Here is a 21,315-nt window from a genome sequence, read left to right on the forward strand (position 1 = left end):
TTTCTCGAGTAAAGGTTAGTACCACAGGCTTGACCTCACCTCCCGAACTCTGCCGTTCAACCGGGAGGGTCGCTGGCGTCCTTGAAACTCAATGCAGCTTTCAAGTTTGGGACTCCGCCTTCTCCACGTGCCCTTCGCAGCCTTTTGGAGGCAACGACTTCCTGCAGGTAACTCCTGGGATTCTCCACCCGTGGCTCTCATCCCTCATTCCGTTGCTCTGCTCCAGTAGGTTCACCTCCGACACAGAAGTTCTGCTCTTATTCGTGTTCCACCTTGCTCAGTGTTTCTACGTTCTGCCTTTTATCTTTGTGAGTAGAGCTAATTGATATCAGATGTATGCACTTAGATTCAAGTGCCTGACTTTGCCTTACCCAATTAGTGGGACATGTCCAATGCGATGTGTATGAGTTAGCATTATTACTCTGTTGTCCTCTTCCTCGGTCCAGTGTTTCTGTGGAAAGGGGGAGGGGGAGATGGGATATTGTAGAATCCTATGAAATGGGAGAGGTCATGGGTACAGGAAAGGGACGAACACTGTGTCTAACCACCGGCTGCCTCACCCTCATCCCCAAAGAACCCTCACTCTGGTGATTCTCCTGCACTGGTCCACTCCCAGGGTCTGGATCCAAAGGCGACGGTCATGCCCTGGCCACCTGAGAGAGAAATCCCCGGGGACTAGCAGGCGAGACACTCTTTGGTTTCTCAAATTGCTCGAGAGTGAGCAGAGGACCACAGAGTCAATGGGGATTGCCGGTCCACATGTAAAGCACAGGCGTTAAATGAATGTGAATATGAAACTTGATGAATGGAGCGGTTTGTGAATACCGAACTGAATTGAAATTGAGAAGGCCGCGGAAGGGCCTTAAAGCAGTGAACATTAAAGTGCATAAGAAGCTTGTGAGCAGGGTGCAAATTCCCAGCAGGAGAGTGAACTGGGAATTTGCAGTTACGTTGATTTCGAGATAAATGAAAATGAAGTTTAGAATACCGAACCAAAGGAACGTAATAATGAGTGAAAAGCGGAGAAAAGCGTTCCCTGATACAAAAGAACTGTGAATCCTGGAAACTAAAGAAAGCAAGCATTGGTAATGAATATAAAGAAGTGTGAATTGGCATTGGTAATGAATATAAAGCACTGCGAATTGTGAAAGCTGAGAAAAAGCAAGCATTGACAAGAGCCATAAGGAAAAGAGGAACTGTACAAGTTGAACCTGTGGCAAAACTATGAAAAGGTTTTGATACTCCAGCAAGCAAATGGTGGCAAAAGCAGGTGTTGAAAAGGACTGCCAGAATATTAGTCCACTACCACTGGTGAGTAGAAGCAGTGGTGGTATAATTGTAAGCCTATCAAGTGTGTTGGTTGTGTGACCTCTAATGGGTGAGCTGTGTGGTCTGACAACTGGCCCTAGACCGGGTACACCCCACTAAAGAGAAGCCACATGAATCATCTGTAAGTTTATGGTTGAATATCAAGAGAAGCTGTTATATTGTGAACTCAGAGTTGAACTGTATGATATTCATGAAAGAGCCAAAGAGACTTGAAAGCTGGGAAGATTCACAAGGAATTGTGTTGTTGGGAAAACAGTGAGGGACTTGAAAGCTTGGGGAAGGGAACCCCTTTTGACTGCAAGTGAATTATTTGGAATCCTGTAGAAGGGAGAACCCCTTTCTGACCAAGAACTGGAAGAAGATCTGAACTTTTGGTTTTACACTTTCATTTGATGCTGACATCCCTGCACAGTTTGAACAAATAGGTGTGAGGGCAAGTATAGGTTTTGGACACAGGCGGACATTTACTTTGGACCACCTGACAGAGACTATCCTTAGTTTAAGTTAGGTTGGGAAATTCCCCCCCTTATTATAGGGCAAGGTAGGCCTTATCCCAACCTCTTTGTGATTTTAATAAAACTTTGTAGCTCAAGCTTTACTCTGTTGTCTGGGTCTACTTCCTGAGGCCTTCACAATTCCTTAAGAGGATATAGAGAGTCCCTTGATAAGCACATTGCAAATCACACAAGATTACAGGAATTCAAACAATTGGGTAAGACGTACTTATGACAGTGGGATTGATTGCAGGGTCTCTTGTTCACTCCATGCACATATTATTCAGTGTTTGTCCTGTTCTTTCTCTCTTTGCCTCCATAGTGCATTCTTTTTTGTTTTTGCTAATCTGGAACATATGATTGTTTTATTCAATAATGCAACAACGGCACAATGATAATGGAATTAATCCTATGCAATTGACAATGAAATCCTCTTTTTTTTAATTTTATGTTGAATGTATGTTTGTATTATGTGTGTCAGCCTTGATAAAGACCTGTGGGGGTCGAAACGCGCATCGGCTGCTCAGGCTAGTTAGAGCCTAATGAACCAATACATTCAAAAAATAATTTTTGAATCCAATAGAAATGACTTTTGAAATTATATGGAAACTAACAAACAAAAGGACGCTTTTTTTGGATAATTTTGCCAATTACCAAATCATTGTAAACAGAAGGGTTTGCGCAACTATGCTACTGTAAATTCTTCTTTACTTGTTACCAAACTAGGAGCTAGGGGCTCAGCTACCTACCTACACAAGAGCACACTGCACCCTCCACTTTGACGACTGTTTACATAGGTGCAGTAGAAATTTGCATTAATGTTGGGGAGGAGCTAGCGCCTTGGCTAGCGCCTTCCTGCACGCCCGGGTGCTTTACAATTAGGCAAGACTTCTCAAAGTACTATAGCATTGAGAAAGCTTTTCTCATGCAAAAATAATCACACACAGGCATGGCCAGGCACTAAATGAAGATAGTTGGTATTTAAATATAAGGTGCAAATAACCATTAGTTGAATACACTTGTAAATGTTCTGTTACTCTGTAGTTTTGAAATCTCAAAGCACGGTAAAGAACTCTGTGCCAAAAAGAATGCAGCCTGTGCTAAAAATAGACTAGAGGCACTGCTGTAGTGTTCGCTAAAGCTGGCAGAGAACACGAGGTAACTCAGCAGCTGTGTCCTGTCCTTCAAAACACCCAGGCAGGCTGGGGCTAATATACACAATATAAAAGTATGGGGAAATTCGGTTTTAAGGGGAATCACTGGACCACATAACATATAAGTATATTGAGTGAAGTGTGGAGAGTATGGCGGGAGGGTATGTTTATATATAAATGTTCATAATATAGCAAAATGATGAAAAATTAAGTGACAATGTATTCTTGCCTAGGCAGGAGTATGCTAAGTAGTTTTGTCCTAAATGGGAACTCGCCCATGCAAGAAGGAAGACTGCAGCGTCCCTTGTACGGGAAGGACAGTTTTGGATGAACTATGCCAGTATCCAGTAACCAAGTTGAACAGTATGTAAGGTGCCTGCTTGGCATCAGTCTGGAGGAGCCAGCCACAGAAGACAGAATGCTTTGTCAGGGAGCAGAGTCCTTTGCCCTCCCACCCCATCCTCATCTTTGTACAGATTAAATTTGTTATCCTTGCGGGATAGACTCTTGGCCTTAATTCTCTAGAGGGGTGAACTATTCTGGTGTGAGCGTGATTAGGGGTACCCGAATATAATTAAGGGGTACCCCTATAAGTATGGGCTACCTTTCATTACGTTGCCCCGGACTGCCTAACTACGATAAATCAGAACTGCTCTCACTTATAAAGTGCACGAAGATATCAGACAAAATTACCTGTGGCATTCAGGAGACTGCTGAAATGGACTGCTTATATTTGGTACTTTTTGTTTTCAACACTAACCTTCTATTTGTAAAAAGAGCCCTTGCCACCCAAGGGGAACTGGCCATCAGTAAATAGCACAAAGCTGGTCTACGTTATGTAAATGTAATGGTGTGATGAATCTGATGATGTCATCGCTGCTTTCCCAGAGGTAGTCTCTCCTCATGTACCTGACCCTCGGGGTGGCTATGCGAGGATCGATCACATGAAGGGAGGTGATCCTAAGGGGGAGAGACAGGCATCATCAGATGAGACATTGTAACCCCATTTCCCTTTTAGGGATACCCACTCCATTCCTCATGCCTTAATTGCATATTGTGATAACCCCCTTCAACAACCAACAAAACTTTCTGACTGCTTCCTTCAAAACTATGTAATAGATAGGACAAGATCTGACTATAAATCCCCTGCATATGAATCCTTTGAAAATACTGGGACAAAGAAGATGAATGAAGTTGTGAGGGATCCCTAGAGCACAGAAGCCAATGATGCGCTCTAGTTGTTGGAGAGAAGCGTGTGATGCCGGGATGTTTAAAAACCTGACAGCGGAAGGAAGAGAGAGACGCTAACAGAGACAGGCACCTCCTGTCGGGTAAAACGAAAGCCTGGTAAGAGCTGTGCGTCGGGCAAGACCAGACGGAGAGCAGGAAGTGCTACCCAAAGAAGGAGGAATGCAGTAACCATTGTTCAATGTACGCCAGAGAACCAGAGGTCGGGCAACGTCAGGCTGCAGACAGCGCAAGGCTGTCAAAGACACCGGGGAATCAGACGAGCTGCGAAGAGGGAGCTGAACGCTCACACATCTGCCTGTAGTTGGCGATCAGCACGTCACAGCAACCACAGCAGACCAGTGAGCCGGGGCGCTTTACGGCGAATGCCATGCAGCCGGGGAAGTAATAAAACAGTTGATTGAGAGAGTGAAAGGGTTTCACAAGTTGACCGAAAGCCATGAACTGACCAGCAGAGTGTCGTGGACCCAATACATGGAACGAATATGGAAAAGGCTGAGGCCTGACAAACTGCGTTTCTGGGACCGCACCCAGCGTGAAGAAGCTATATGTAAAAGTCCTGGCAGTGGAGTATAGGCAAACCGCAGATATGGGATTTGTACCCATAACAAATTGTAGAAAGAATCTGGCAGGAGAAGTATACCAGATTTTTGTGTAAGGAACTATATGAGAAAACCTGGCAGGAGAGTGTACCAGGTGTTTTGCGTGTCTGGGACCCGCACCCATGTTGTGATACCTTGAAAAGAGAATCTCAAGGAAGATTCATGCCGTTAGGATTTTCAATTGCATTGAATGTGTAAAAGACTCAGGAAGGTAGTCATTTCCCCTGGAGTGGATTGCAACACCAAGATTATCCTCTTCGGCTATAGCAAACTTGGTTGCTTTTTTGAACTTTTGTTTTGTGACGAGAAACCTGGGGAAGGGAGCCATTCCCTGGAAATGTGAACATTATCCATTTTGAACTTTTGTTGCAGTTATACCTTTTTGTACCTGAACATTTGTGCACTTGGCAAGCCCAAGACAGTACCCTTAACACCTTAGAGTTACTTAATGTGAGGGCTAAAATAGGATTTCAGACACAGGACATTTTTGCTTTGGACATCTTGACATAGGACAGACACTTAGTTTTGGATGAGGTAGGGGAAAATATCTCATAGATTAGGGACAGAGGCATTTTCCAACCCCTTTATCATTTAATAAAGCTCTATAAACACAATCATGAGTCCTCTGTGTCCGTGTCTCATTCCTGGTTCTTCACAATAGGTAAAGGTGTATTCTTGCATACTTACTGATAAGGTGGGTAACAAAAACATCAAATGTAGAAGATTCTTATATGACTGCACAAAGGGCAAAACGTGTCACCTATTGAATTATTATTCCAGCCCTGAGGGACTATTCTTAAAGAAAATAAATCAAATCCTGCTCTACTAAATACAATTCTTTCATGCTTCTATTTTAGTTCATAAAAGATAGTTTTGCACATTACCTTTCACGAGAACCTCTAGCACATATTTGTCATGTTTAAGTAGCTCCCTAGATTCCCTTTCACACACTAAATAATCCATTCTTTGAGATTTCACCAGTCGTTAATCTGGAGATGTGCAATCAATCGTGAGGCTTATAAAGTAGTGTGCAGCACACTGATTTTACCAAGGAGGTCATTTAAGTACCTTAACCATGGAATAGTTTGGCGATTCATTTAAGTCAGTAAACATTTCAAACATTTCTGCATTAAACTAACTTTCTCATTACCCTAGATTCTTAGTAACAATGATATAAACACCATTAGCTGCAATTATATGGGTGCATTTGATAGTTCATCTGTAAAACAGCATGCCAAGAACTTTGTGAACTGAATAGTTGCCAAGCCCCGGAAGTGTTTTGAAATGAGCATTTTATGTGTTTGCAATGATGTCGTCTTTAGAAATGCTCAAATCCCTGCAGCATAGCAAGTCTTAGCCTTGACTTTGCACACGATCACAATCCTGTTCACTGGTTGAGCTTTATAGTTCCTATTAAAAAGAGAAATGCCCGAGTGGGTATGAAACTTTCTTAAAGTAGTTTTTGCTTTATGGGTATTGCCAATCAGTCTTGTAGAAAGATCATGACTAAATAAAAGTCAATGTTTGTTTGTTTATTTTATTTGTATATCACACCTGACCCAGAGGTATTTGGGCGCTTGTGAAGGTAACGGTTACATGGTAAATAGTCTACATAATATACAGGAGAATACAGTTATACAGAAAAATAGCAGTCAACAATACATTAGCAAGGTCAAAGTACAGGGATAATAGGAAGGTCAAACGGACGGGCAGTAGAATGTAGCATTAGCATGGCTGGGTAGGATTTATTGAGAATCCAAGTAATAGCGTGTCGTCGGAATATGTCAAAAGATTGAATATTTTTAATATCCTGTGGGAGTGTGTTCCATAACTGAACAGCTAGAACCGGGAAACTGGCACCGCCAGCTCTTTTTAAGTTGTACCTGGGCACCATCAGGCACGATGAATTGGATGATCTTGTGATTCTAGGGGTCGGTTTCCGTGTGAATTTGTCTGTGAGATAGGGAGGGGCTTGTTGGTTAAGTGCCTTATAAGTAAGGCAGATCATTTTCACATTTTAAGTAACCTTAAAGCCCTTATTAGCAGTAGAGACTAGTAGCTTCACGTTCATTCTTAGGTGTTAGACAGTTTATTGCAGCTGGTTTAGACGCGTTACAGGTATTGATCAGTATTTGGAGGGTTTTGGGGTTTCTTCTGAGAAGAGCATAAGCAATAGCCAGTTTTGACATCCCAGCTAGGTGGGCAACACCAGCCACACGTACGTGCACTTTCATTTAGATGGTTTATATAGTGCTGACTCATAAACCTGAAACTACACTACTTCATCTTCTGAAAAGTAAGCTTCTTAGAAAATGCATTGGGTGCAGTGGCTGAGAACGTTGTGGCTTATGTCAATTCGGTGAGCAGTGGTGTTGTTTCAATGTAAGATTATTGTTCCTGCGTCCAGGAGATGTATTCACCTAACGTTTTAGACACTGTCTTTGCTTTAAATATATAGAGCCATGCCAGTGAGAGACTGACAAGACTATGCTTTAGTTTAGAGTATGTCAGTGCTTTAAGTTGGAACGGGTGCCTACATTAAACATAACCTTTTTTTTTTTGAGGACCTGGCCTATGAAATGTCAGACATGTTCTATGCAGTGTAAGTGATATACGAGATGTACAATACGTAGTGTAGAGAGAGGCCAGACGGGTATTGGCCACTTTTCTTTCTCTTGCGATATCAATAGTCAGGAAAAGGTGAACCATTTAAAAAAAAAAATAAATAATGAGTGTGCATATTCCTTGACGCTCTGCTTGCACGCTGCTCTTTGTGTTTTACTGAGAAGTTTGTTTGTGTCGGTAGATCACTTTACTGTATTGTTTTGAACATTCTGTTTTTGTTGTATTTAGTTTAAGAAGGAAGTAGTGAAGGAAACTATGGAAAAACTGTGTGAGAAACTGATCTTGCCCAATCCGCTCTGGGATACCTCCAGCAATTCCATGGCCGTCGCTATCCAGGTACCGGAAAAAGAGTCTGTACAGAGTGGACCCCATGAATGGATGTTGTCCTGCAGCAACTGTCAAACAAAAATAACAGGAATACGCTATCAGTGCAGGTATGCCGCTTTAGACGTTTTTCAAAAAACTTTGAGTCCAGGTATGAAGCTCGATCATAGGTCATGGTGATGACATTTGGGAGAGCTACAATTTGCTTTTCGGGACTGTGGCTTTGGCATACCCAGGCTGTATCCTTATCTAATCCTATTACATGTCCTAGTAGTAGTTTGTAAACCCCCACTCCACTGATTCACCAGATCCAACCTACCTCTCCCAATCACAGTAGGTTTATTGGGTTGGTAGTTCAGTATCTCAATCCTTTATATCCCTAGGAACTTCAGTCTACTTTTGTGGCTTTCCCGTGGATTAGATTGTCCCTCGTGTTGTTAAATGGCCCATATGCCCCAAAGAAATATTGAGTGGTGCCGTAAGACATTCTTTTTATTATTTATTTAATGATCTTTATTTTTTTAACATCCACAAGAGAGGTGAAAGAAATACATTTATTGTATTTTTCACTATGTGCTTTGTGTGTGCATATTCGTCCTGTCGAATAATTTAGAAGTGCTGTATTTCAGCAGCTCTAGAAAGTGCTAATTCCTTATTTGTCTTGTGAGAATACTCCTGTAAGAATTTCTGTAGCACTTTTCTAGGCTCCTGTAATTCCTGGCCTGGCTCCTTCCTTTCTGCACATGGGTCAGTGCTGTATGTCGCACCAGAAAATCGGGATTGTATTTAACCACAAATGTTCTTTGACCAGATTTGTGTTGTGGCATTTTTCAGATTGGCATGATTTTTCCTATGTTACAAATGTTCTTCTGTGTTTCCAAGCAGATCAGTGAGAATGCTTCTGAAGTTTAAATACATTAATTTACTGTTCTAGACCTTGAGTAGAAAGGGAAAAATTATATAAATGGTTACACAGTCAGTACCATGCACCTATATCATTTTAAGGTAATACTTAAAGGTTTTATAAATCTTTTGCTACATAACCAGAGTTGCAGTGGGACCGGTTCAAAGATAATTTCCGGGAAGTGGCTGAAGGCAAAAGGAATGTGTGGGCAAAGCCAATAGTTACGTTCTTTAGACGGTGACACTATAAATATAGATAGTTAAAGGGTTTCCCACAAAGGAACAGCGCAACTCCCAATTTCTATGTACGGAGAGGTCCCCAGGATATGAAGGAACCTTGACCAGAAGTCAGGTAAGGTTAGTTGTTGGCATAGAACTTTACTCCAGTTGAATCCCTACGGGAACAAGAGGCTTCAAATGTGCTATGGTGTCTCAGCCCCCAAACTCCAAGGTCAAAGAATAATCACACCCCAGCTCTCCAGTGGTAATGATCTACACAATTCTAAACACTTCAAACAGGCAGAGACTGTCCGATCATGGACAACCAGCTGCCCCAAATCGGGCCCAATAGACAGCCTCTGGCTGGTATCTCGATTTCGGCCAGAGAGACTCAAGACCCACTTTCCACTAGTTCAAACCCACACAGCACTGACCTGGAGTCTGTCTGGAACACACAAGTGCAGGACCAAATATAGCTATGGCACCTTTGTATCTGACAAAGCAAGAGGGCAAAAAGAATAGGAATTACACCACGAGGAACAGCAATTTTGAGCATATGAGACTGAGAAAGCCATTATTGCAGTGCAGACACTAGTCCACTGCATAGCACTGTAAAAAAATAAAGTAAAATTGTTAGAATAGTTTCACTGCCACCAGCCTATTTTGTGCACATCAAAAGGTGTAACAAAATAAAAAAAAGACACAATTAAGATGAGCTGTGCTATATCAAAACAAAAGAAAGGTTAAAAGAAAAATAGTAGAAGCCAGGGACGTCATTTCACCAAAATGCCAGGGGTAGCGGACGTGACATCACACGACCATTGACCCCCCTGATGACATCACAGGAAGTGATGTTATTTGACCCCACCCCGAAGTGATATCGCGGGAAGCGATGGAACACGACTTTTCACCTGTTGACAAAACAGGAAGTGGCATCACATAGCATTGTACACTACGACAACCTGTGTTGGCACTCATTTATCGACCTGTGAAGAATGAAAGGCTGAATTTGAGGCGTTTAAGAACAGAGTAAATCAGTGACTCACCCCCTGAAGTGTGCCTGAAATAAACCTTTAATGAGTCTAGCAATTATTGTATAGAATTCCAGAAAGACACATTATTTGGTATTCCTATTCTTTCTTATTTAGGGTCAGTGCTGAAAGTGTTAGACTTGTGGCACTCCTGTTCTTATTTTTCTTCTTTTTTTTAAGGGTCCTGAACAAGAAAGCCAGCCACTCCAGAAGTAAAGAGCCACATGGTGCTGGCCGCAGCCCAGGAGCCTGCGTTACAAAAAAATAAAAAAATAAAGGAGACCTCGAAGGTTGCAGTTGCGACCTCTGGCGACCCCTAAATGACATCCCTGGTAGAAGCTATCCCTGCATTGGGAGCCATAAAGATGTACCCAGTGTGCGCCCCAAAATTTGTTTACGTGGAGCAATGTCCTCTGCAATGAATACTTGTTTACGTTCTGTAGAGTGCAATGGTGGCTTTGGAATTTGACCAAGTATAATTGCTGTTAAAAGTACTTGGGTGTGCTATTGCACAATTTCTTTTGTACTGCCCCAAAATCTTGGATTCCCTACCTTCAGTTCCTTTAAGAAATGCTAGCGATCAACTGTCTTTCAATGATATATTTGTTGTGGCTTTGGTGTTGTATCATTGTCGAAACGCTGAGTGACTGTATTTGTTTGTACATATGAACATGTTTTGTCTTCTTAAACAAGGATTATATATTACATTTTCTTAACAGTTTATGCCCAGCGTACAGCCTCTGTGAATTTTGTGAAGTTGAAGGTTCTTCTCATGACCCTAACCATGTTTTCCTGAAGCTCCGAAAACCTGTCCACTTTATATCCGAGAATAATAGTCTTGGGCAGATTTCTTTGCCACGTATTTCTGCTTCCGTGGAACAAGTAAGGTAATTGTAACTTTTACGATGTCATTTACACTGGGTTTATGATGTGGTGAAACCTGCTTCTAGCTTTCTGTATTGTGCCTTTCTGCTTGTAATGTCATTTAGTTAAAGAAACTGATGCTCATTTCTATTTCCATCACAGGTGTTGATTTGTTACTATAATTTCTTAGTAAGAGGTGTGATTTATTGAGAAATTGTATACAACAGAATTTTCAAAGAGTTTAATCTCATTTTTTCGGTCAATCGAGCCTTAAGCTCCACCGTTTCTACTTCCGATCAACGCAGACCCGTTTCGGAATTTTCTATGCCCCGCAAGGGCAGAATTATAGATGAGTTTTCACTTCTTGGAGGATTCCAGAAGATCTTTGAGGCCTACCCCGCGTGGACATGGACAAAGGTAACACGACACCCAGACCCAAGCTGTTCAGGAACTGCCCTGGATGCTGACTTCAGAAAGTCTTCAAGGAGGATGAGCATTCCCGATGCCTCTACTGCCTTCACAAAGACAAAACGCACGTGGAGAAGGACTGTGCGTTTTGCAAGAACATGTCGGAACGGACTATGAAGGATCGGCGTATCCGCCTTACCAACTGGCTAGAAGGAAAGAGCCCACCAGGTGAGAAGAAGAAGAAGTCTGAGTGGTCTTCTAAGTCCTTTGAGGGCGCTCCGGCGACGGGGGCCCAACAAAAGGCAAAGCACCGCGAGTCTGCGTGCACCGGGAGCGCCAATCGGTCGGGCTTCGGCTGCCAGGCAGGGCGCACTTTCACCAACGCCATCAACCACGAGCTCGGGAAGGAGAAAATCAGAGAACCCGGGTAAGCTTCTGGAGAAGTCCCGGTCGATCCCGACGGAGACAGCCGAGGGGGAGCGAGGCGGTGACCCTTTCCCCAAGGTGTAGGCCTCAGGCATTTTTGAAGTCGTGAAGGCCCTGATTCACCCGGCTAAGGCCTCTATTGACGGAGTCGTGGCGGTCTTGGCAAAGCCTGTGGAGGCTACCCCAGTGGAGGCGACCTTGTGGCCTAGAGTTTCCCTGCCACCGCGGTGGGAATCCTCTTTTCAGCCCTTCGATAAGACCCCAGTGAAAACCCTGGTGAAAAAAGAGGGGGGCCCGGTGGCCATCAGGGACACTAATTCAGCCTCTGAAGAGGAGCTGGCTGGAGTCGCGAAGATACTGGACTGAAATTTCGAGGAGGTCCGGTCCCACGGGAGGGATCCCGACGAGGCGGACGAAGAAAGCGACGGTGGCGCCGACGAGGGGCTTGTGGAAGGAGGAGGATTATACTCCCCAGCCGTCCCGCCCATCGCAGCCGACACCTGGGCCACAGGACAACTCGGGAGCAATCTTGATGGCGATCCAGGCCTTGTGTACGGAGATAAGGACGAGGTTGCCCTTACCTCCAACGGACGATCCAGCGGAGCCTGGACCATCGGGAAGTCCTCCAAGCAAGCAGAGGAGAATTCTCCCCCCCCCCCGCCTTCACGGCCTTCGCAGCCTTCATCCCCGGACCCATGGGATGACACGGGAACAGAGATGGCCACGACAGGGACGGATGACTACGGTGGTGACGACGGGCTGGGCCTTCCATCACCACCTCCTCGGGCCTCCCCGCCCGACGAAATTGGCTCCTTCCACGCCATGATCGCCAGGGCATCCGAGCTTTTCCAGCTCTGCCCCGAAGAACAGAAGAAGGAAGGCTCCCTCTATCAACGGCGTGAGGCCAAGAGGAAGACGGTCCTTTTCGGTCCCGTTACTTGACGACATCTGGGACGAGGGACTGTCGCTCCTGAAGAACCCGTCCACGACTCCTGCCAAGAGAGACCGGTACGAGAAGAAGTACCGGGTCCCGGATTCCGCCCCTTTGTGCCTTAAGGCGCAGCCGACTCCGGATTCGGTCATCTCGGCGGCGGCCAAGAAGAAAGCAGCAGGGGCGACGGCTTCAACTTCAACATCCCTGCCGGACAGCGAGGGGAAGAAACTGGACGCCATGGGACGAAGGGTCATCTCGTCGGCGGCGATGACAATTAAAGCGGCCAACCCCCTAGCGATTGTGGCCCGATACGACAGGGAGCTTTGGTTTAAGATCGCTCCTCTGCTGAAAGGTGAGGTGGCGTCGGACCACGCCATAACGGTGGCCACGGACATTGCTGACACCGGTTTTCGCCAGTTGGGCAACAGTGTTTGTCTTCAACGGCGAGGGTGGCTCAAGGCGACCAATTTCCGCCAGGACGTGCAAACCAGAGTTTTGGACATGCCCTTCGACGGGAACAACCTGTTTGGCAAGACAGTGGATGAGTCACTACAGGCCATCAAGGCCGACACGGAGACGCCTCGGGCCTTGGGAGTTTTTGCTGCAACGACGGCTGCCCTTTCGGCACTCCGGAGGCAAGCAAGGTGCCTCCAAAGGATTCGGCGGCAGCTCCTCGACGTACCGCCAGGCGGCCCGCTCCTCGTCGCAGGAGGCCTACAGAGGACGCGGCAAATCAGGAGGTTCTCGTCGTCGCCAAGGAGGCCAAGGCGGCAAGGCCTCTGCCAAGCAGGACTGAACCGGCCGTAGCGTCTGGTCCCCACCTGAGCACCCCGGTGGGAGGCCGGCTGGCGAAGTTAGTCAGCGTGTGGGAGTCCATCTCCACCGACCGTTGGTTGCTGGATGCCCTGGCCTGCAGGCACACTCTTGAGTTTCTAAAGAAGTGCCCCTGCATTCCTCCCGTGGCCAGGAAGGAAAACCATGTCCCTCAACTGTTGCTGGAAGTAAGGGCGATGCTGAAGAAAGGAGCTATCAAGCTCGTCCCAAAGAGGCTCCGGAGTGTACTCGCGATACTTCCTCGTAAGAAAGAAGACTGGCGGCTGGCGACCCATCTTGGACGTTCGTCGTCTAAACAAGTACATAAAGTCCCAGAAGTTCCGGATGGTCACCCTCCAGCTCGTGCTGGGAGAGCTGGAGGAAGGAGACTTCCTTTCGTCGCTGGACTTGGAGGATGCCTACTTTCACATCCCCATTCTAAAAGGACATCGAAAGTTCCTAAGATTCGTAGTTCAAGGGCGGTACTATCAGTTCAAGGCCCTTCCCTTACCTTCGGATTGAAGTCGGCGCCCAGGGTATTCACCAAGTGCCTAACAGTGGCGGCGCGGCTGCGCCTGCAGGGGATCTAAGTCTACCCCTACCTGGACGACTGGCTCATCCGAGCAAAGACAAGAGAACTCGCCGTCGTGCACACAGCAAAGACCGTCCAACTGCTTACGGATCTGGGATTCTTGATCAACTTCGCGAAAGACCCTGTTCCTGGGAGCCAGGCTCGACACAGTGGCGCGATTGGCTTCTCCGTCGGAAAGGACGAAGGCCATCCTGGGCAAGGTGCAACGGCTGTCGACCATGGACGTGGCCAGGTTGAGGTCCATCAAGTCGCTGCTCGGCATGATGTCCTCGTACATCTACCTCGTGCGCCTGTGCAGGCTGCGGATGCGTCCACTGCAAGAATTCCTCGACGCCCGTTGGATGCAGGTAGTGGGCAACTTCGAAGAAAAGATCTCGCTCAACGAGACCTTCCACCAAGCGATCCGGTGGTGGGGCAACCGCGTGCATCTGGCGACGGGTATGGACTTCCAGACCCCGGTGCATCAGGAGACAGTGACGACGGACACCTCCCTGGAGGGCGCACACCAGAGATCTCCACGCAAGAGGCCTCTGGCTCCCGGAGGAGAGGTCACTACACATAAATGTCCTGGAGCTCCGAGCCGTGTTCTGGGCCCTCGGATCGTTCCTCCCGTCCCTCAAGGGCAAGGTGGTAAGGATTTTCACCGACAACACCACCGCGATGTTCTACATCCGGAAGCAGGGAGGCACCAGATCCCCAGCCCTCCAAGGAAGCCCAGGATCCGTGGCACTGAACCGTCACCCAAGGGATGTTTCTGGTATCCTTCCATCTGGCAGGAATAAAGAACACCATTGCCGACTCACTCAGCAGGGAGCTGCGCTTGTGCCACGAGTGGGAACTGCGTCAGGATGAAGTGGATCTACTCTTCCAACGATGGGGCAATCCCCAGATCGACCTATTCGCGACGGCGACAAACACCAAGTGCTGGAGGTTCGCCAGCAGGTTTCCCCAGCCGAGGAGCATGGGCGATGCCTTCTCATTCCCCTGGGACGGCCTGTTCCTGTATGCGTTCCCACCATTGCCGTTGCTGCTTCGACTCATCAACCAACTCAGACGGTCCCGGTGCAGGATGATCCACGTTGCACCAGCGTGGCCGAGATATCTGGTTCCCAGACCTTCTGGACATGTCAGCGCCCCCTCCCCAGTCAAACTGCCGACGGACGCAGATCTCCCCGCCAGAGGAGGCGCCATCCTCCACCACGACCCGGGGTCGCTGAACTTGCAGGCCTGGCTCCTGCAGCACTAGCGTTTGGAGAGTACGATATCCCGGCGGACTGCAAGGAGGTGCTTGCAAAGGCCAGGGCGTCGAAGTGCTAGGGACACAAATGGAAGAGGTTTTCTATCTGGTGCCGGGTACAGAAGATTAACCCTCTGCGGATTACGGCCTATAAGTGCTGCCGTACCTGCTTTCGCTGGCCAAGGCGGGGCTGGCCCATGCCTCCATCAAGATCCATCTGGTGGCTATCTCCCGCTACACCAGAACTCCGGGGCGCTCGTCTGTGTTCCCTTCGCCTGGTGAAGGAGTTCATGAAGGGACTGTTCCGATCGTTCCCGCCGGTGAAGGCTCCGGCAAAGGCTCCGGCCCCGACGTGGGAGCTCAACGTGGTGCTGACCAGAATCATGGGGCCGCCATTCGAGCCTCTGCATTCTGCACCGTTGAAGTTCCTGTCGTGGAAAACAGCGTTTCTTGTGGCCATCACCTCTGCACGACGAGTGGGAGAGATCCAGGCCCTCTCCTGCAAGCCTCCGTACCTGACTTTCCATGAGACGAGGGTGGTGCTGAGGACGCACCCCTCCTTCATGCCCAAGGTGCCGTTAGACTTCCATCTCAACGAGCCTTTGGTGTTACCTGTTTTCTTCCCGTCGCCTTCGTCGCCGGCCGAGAGGACTTTGCACTCGCTGGATGTAGCTACAGCACTGAAGTTCTACGTGGACCGTACAAAGAGTTTTCGGAAGACATCACAGCTGTTTGTGAACTTTGGACCTATGAACCAAGGGAAGACCCTCTCGAAGGCTTCCATTTCCAGATGGCTCTCCGGCTGCTTCATGCACTGTCACCGGTTGGCAAACCGATCGTTGCCCGGCCGTGCGAGAGCCCATTCGACCAGAGCGATCGCTGCTACCACAGCGTTCCTATCTGGTGTGCCCCTGCTGGACATCTGCAGGGCTGCTACGTGGAGGTCGACGCACACCTTCACGAGATTCTACTATGTCGACTGGGATTCTAGGGAGGAGTCCAGAGTCGGCCAGGCAGTGCTGCGCAACCTGTTCGCCTGAAGGTGGGCCTACTGAGGAGGTAAGAGATGCTTAATGTTGAGTTAATGTAATGCTTAATGTTGAGCCTTGCCACCTCCCGTGGTTGTGCATGTGTGTACTGCTATGTATTCTTATATTCATGAGCATATGAATCCATGCCAGACCCCATGCTGGAGAAGGAACAAGTTACTTATCTGTAACTGTTGTTCTCCAGCATGGGTCTGGCATGGATTCACATGCGAACCCTCCCTCCTACCCCTCTGCGGCTCTTCACTTAGTCAGTGGTCGAAGTGTATGAAAAGAAGAAGTGGAACTATGTTCCCTGCTTGCCTGCACCCACTCCCCACAAACCCCATCACCATGACCCCTCCTACACACAATACACACCACCCAACACTTGTACCTGCTGTTTAAGGGAACGTTCAGTGCAGAGCACTGAAAGTGCAAGTTTCAACTTCTTCCTACACTTTTATTTTAAAACAAAACCGTTCTGGAACGGTTTCTTTTTAAAATAAAAGTATAGGAGCTGTCAAAGGTCATTTTAAAAAGTAGAGGAGCACCGCTCCTGACCGCTCCCGCTCACTTCGACCACTTCGACCACTGCACTTAGTCCTACTGCCACTTTACGCTCTAAAAAATCTGAGGATGGCTGCCAGGGGAGGGGCTTAGGGAGAGGGCAGTCATTGGCTGAGGGGCAGTATGACCCAGAGACCAGTGATTGGGTACTACTAAGAAAGACAGTTCAGAAACAAAACTGAAACTGATTTTTTTCTTTACCAAGGATTCCCAGCGTGACGACGGGGAATATTCATGAGCATGTGAATCCATGCCAGACCCATGCTAGAGAACAACAGTTACAGGTAAGTAACTTATTCCTTTACCACTGTCCAGATTGTGACCTATTTATCCCATTTGCTGAGCATTTGTTTACCTCTTTGGCATCTCAGACGATATCCTCACCCATTTGACTAAACTAATTAGACTATCAGCTTGGAGTCCCAGGAGAATTCCAAGTAAACCAGGCCCTCTTGGCAACAAGGTTGATAACAAAGGTCTCAATGTTTGTTCTAAAGGGAATAATGATGACACATAGAGTGCAGTGTATCGGTTTAACGCCATTAGGTCTGCCTTCACGATTGTTTCTCCAGCATGGGGTCTGGCATGGATTCACATGTTCATGAATATTCCCCGTCGCCAGACTGGGAATCCTCGGTAAAGAAAAAAATCAGTTTCAGTTTAGTTTCTGAACTGTCTTTCCACTAGTAATCAATCACTGGTCTCTGGGACATACTGCCCCCATCCAATGACTGCCCTCTACCTAAGGCCCTCCTCTGGCAGCCATCTTCAGATTTTTACTGCACGTTCAGGTTTTGGGAGTCCTCATGCTTAGCTCTCGAGCTTTTACTGCGGATTGCGTTTTTTCAAAGAGTTTACTCTTGTTTTTTTCTGGTCAATCGAGCCTCAACAAGCTCCACCGATTCTTCTTCCGATCAACGGGGACCCGTTTTGGAATTTTTCTACGCACCTCAAGGGTGGATTTTCGTTGGATTACACTTCTTGGAGGATTCCGGAAGACCTTTGAGGCCTACCCCGTTTCGGACATGGCCCAGGACAAGGGAGATTCGACGCCTACTGGATCCAAACTGTTCAGGAACTCCCCACTATATGGATTGCAGAACTTCTTTAAGGAAGATGAGCACTCCCGGTGCCTCTACTGCCTTCACAATGCCAAATCGCACGTGGAAAAGGATTGTGCGTTCTGTAAGAACATGTCCGTCCGGACACTGAAGGATCATCGTACTCGACTCGCCAACTGGCTGGAAGGGAAGAGCCCAACAGCGGGTGAGAAGAAGAAGAAATCCGAGCGGTCTTCTAAGACCTTTGAGGGCGCTCCGGCGATGGGGGCCCAACAAAAGGCTAAGCACCGTGAGTCCGCCGGCACCGGGAGCGCCATTGGTTCGGGCTCCTTGGCAGCCAGGCAGGGGCGCGATGTCACCAATGCCATCATCCACAAGCCAACGCTCTGGCTCGGTGAAAAGGAAGTTGGAGAACCCAGGTAAGCTTCGAGAGAAGCCCTGGTCGATTCTGACGGAGAAAGCCGAGGGGGGGCGAGGCGGTGACCCTCCCCCTAAGGTGAAGGCCTCGGACGCGCCCAAGATCGTGAAGGCCCTGATTCACCCGGCGAAGGCCTTGATTGAAAGAGTCGTGGCGGCCCTGGTGAAGCCTGCGGAGGCTACCCCAGTGGAGACTACCTCCGGGCCTAGAGTTTCCCTGCCACCCAGGAGGGAAACCTCTTTCCAGCCTATCAAGAAGACCCCAGTGAAACCCCGGGATCAAAAATAGGGGGGGGGGCTTGGTAGCCCTAACGGACACTGATACCTCCAAAGATGAGCTAGATGGCGTCAAGAAGATCCTAGACAAGAAGTTCGAGGAGGCCAGTGCCTACGGGAGGGATCCCAACGAGGCGGATGTAGAGAGCAATGGTGGGGCCTACGAGGAACCACGGACCCTGGAGGAAGCGGAGGACACTATGCCCCAACCTTTGCTCCCGTTGCAACCGATGCCACAAGACAATACAGGAGCAATCTTGATGGCGTTGCAGGACCTGTGTACGGAGATAAGGACAAGGTTGCCCTTACCACCAGCGGACGATCCAGCATCGCCTGGACCGTCGGGGAGCCCACCGAACAAGCGGAGGCGTGTCCATCCTCCACCTCCCTTCCAGCCTTCACCCCCATCCCCTCCTCTGAGGGACGAGACAGGGATGGGTGACGATGGCGACGGGCGACGGATGACGCTGACGATGGGGCGGATCTCCCATCACCCCCTGCCTGGGCCTCCCCGCCCGACGAAATTGGCTCCTTCCATGCTATGATCGCCAGGGCATCGGAGCTTTTACAGCTATGCCCCAAAGAGCAGAAGGAAGGGTTCCTCTACCAACGACGGGAGGCCAAGAGGAAGACCGTCCTCTGTGTCCTTACTGGACGACATCTGGGACGAAGGACTGTCCCTTCTGAAGAACCCGTCCACGGCCCCTGCAAAGAGAGACCGGTATGAGAAGAAGTACCGGGGTCCCGGACTCTGCCCCTATGTGCCTCAGGGCACAGCCGTCCCTGGATTCAGTGGTCTCCGCGGCTGCCAAGTAGAAATAGGCAGGGGCAACGGCATCAACTTCCACTTCCCCGCCGGACGCTGAGGAGAAGAAGCTGGATGCCATGGGACGACGGGTCATCTCGTCGGCAGCGACGACCATCAAGGTGGCAAACGCCCTCGCGATCGTGGCGCGCTACGACGCGGAGCTGTGGTCCAAGATCACTCCCATTCTGGACTTCCTCCCAGATGACAAGAGGGCTGAAGCCCTGGAAATCCTGCAGGAAGGTGAGAGGGCGTCGGACATCGCCGACACCAGCTTTCGGCAGATGGGCAACAGCATTTGCCTTCGTCGGCGCGGTTGGCTCAAGGCCACTGACTTCCGTCAGGACGTGCAGACCAGGGTACTTCACATGCCCTTCGACGGGAACAACCTGTTCAGCAAGGCAGTGGACGAGTCACTGAGGCCATCAAGGTGGACACCGAGACGGCCCGGGCCTTGGGTTCTCTCCATCAACGACGGCTGTCGTTTCAGACCTCTGGAGGCAAGTCTCAAGGTGCCTCCAAAGGATTTGGCGGCAGTTCCGCGTCATACCGCCAGGCAGCCCGCTCCTCATTGCAGGAAGCCTACAGAGACCGCAACAAGACTGAAGGACATCGTTGTTGTCGCCAGGGAGGCCAAGGTGGCAAGGCCTCGGCAAAACAGGACTGACCCGGCCGTGACGTCGGGCCCCCACCCGAGCACCCCGGTGGGAGGCCGGCTGGCGAAATTCGTCAGCGATTGGGAATCCATCTCCACCGACCATTGGGTTCCAAAGAAAGTGTGCCCGCTTTCCACCTGTGGCCAGGAAAGAAAACCATGCTGCTTCTGGAGGTACAAGCGATGCTGAAAAAGGGCGCGATAGGACTCGTCCCAAAGAGGCTCCAGGGCTCCAGCTTATACTCCTGGTACTTCCTTGTCCGAACGAAGACCCACGGCTGGCGGGCCATCCTAGACCTTTGCCGCCTCAACAAATGCATCAAGTCCCAGAAGTTCCAGATGGTCACCCTTCAGCATGTGCTGGGACAGTTGAGTGAGGAAGGCAAATTCCTATTGTTGCTGGACTTGGAGGACGCGTACTTCCACATCCCCATACGAAAAGGACATTGAAAGTTCCTACGGTTCGTGGTCCAAGAACGGGACTACCAGTTCAAGGACCTGCCCTTCGGATTGAAGTCAGCGCCAAGGGTCTTCACCAAGTTCCTGGCACCGGTGGCGGCGCGGCTGCGCCTGCAGGGGATCCGCTTATACCCTGTACTGGATGATTGGCTCATCCGAGCAAAGTCAAGAGATCTCACCATCGATCACACAGAGAAGACCGTCCACCTGCTCACAGAACTGGGATTCTCGATCAACTTTGCAAAATCCCACTTGGTACCGTCGCAGGACGCCCTGTTCCTAGGGGCCAGACTCGACACAGTGGCATGGCTGGCTTCACTGTCGGAGGAGAGGACGAAAGCCATCCTGGGCAAGGTCCAACGGCTATTGACCATGGAAGTGGCCAGGGTGAGGTTCATCAAGTCCCTGCTTGGCATGATGTCGTGCATCTACCTCGTGCATCTGTGCAGGTTGCAGATGCGGCCACTGCAGGAGTTTCTCGACACCCGTTGGATGCAAGCGGCGGGCAGCTTCGAAGACAAGATCTCCCTCAACGAGACTTTCCTCCAAGCGATCCGGTGGTGGGGCACCGTGCGCATATAGCAGCAGGTATGGACTTCCAGACCCCGGCACATCAGGAACCGGTGATGATGGACGCCTCCCTGGAAGGATGGGGAGCGCACACCGGAGATCTCCGCGCGAGAGGCCTTTGGCTCCCAGAGGAGAGGTCACTACACATCAATGTCCTGGAGTTCTGGGCCCTCAGGTCGTTCCTCCCGTCCCTCAAGGGCAAGGTGGTGAGGGTCTTCACCGATAACACCACCACAATGTTTTACATCCGGAAGCAGGGGGGCACCAGATCCCC

The 21,315-nt window shown here is 49.0% G+C and overlaps 1 protein-coding gene across 5 annotated transcripts in view; it reads left to right on the top strand.

The window, feature by feature from the left end:
- Positions 1-21,315, top strand: part of NBR1 (NBR1 autophagy cargo receptor) — a 1,466,631-nt gene that overhangs the window by 507,372 nt on the left and 937,944 nt on the right. For all 5 annotated transcript variants that reach the window (XM_069634202.1, XM_069634206.1, XM_069634204.1 and 2 more), the window contains exons 8-9: positions 7,681-7,886; positions 10,649-10,816. In XM_069634202.1, coding sequence (XP_069490303.1) covers positions 7,681-7,886; positions 10,649-10,816 — 374 coding nt within the window. The remainder of the gene's footprint in view (positions 1-7,680; positions 7,887-10,648; positions 10,817-21,315) is intronic.

Source organism: Ambystoma mexicanum, chromosome 13 (genome assembly GCF_040938575.1).
Source record: "Ambystoma mexicanum isolate Mex_15411 chromosome 13, UKY_AmexF1_1, whole genome shotgun sequence".
In the NCBI taxonomy this organism is placed as follows: domain Eukaryota; kingdom Metazoa; phylum Chordata; class Amphibia; order Caudata; family Ambystomatidae; genus Ambystoma; species Ambystoma mexicanum.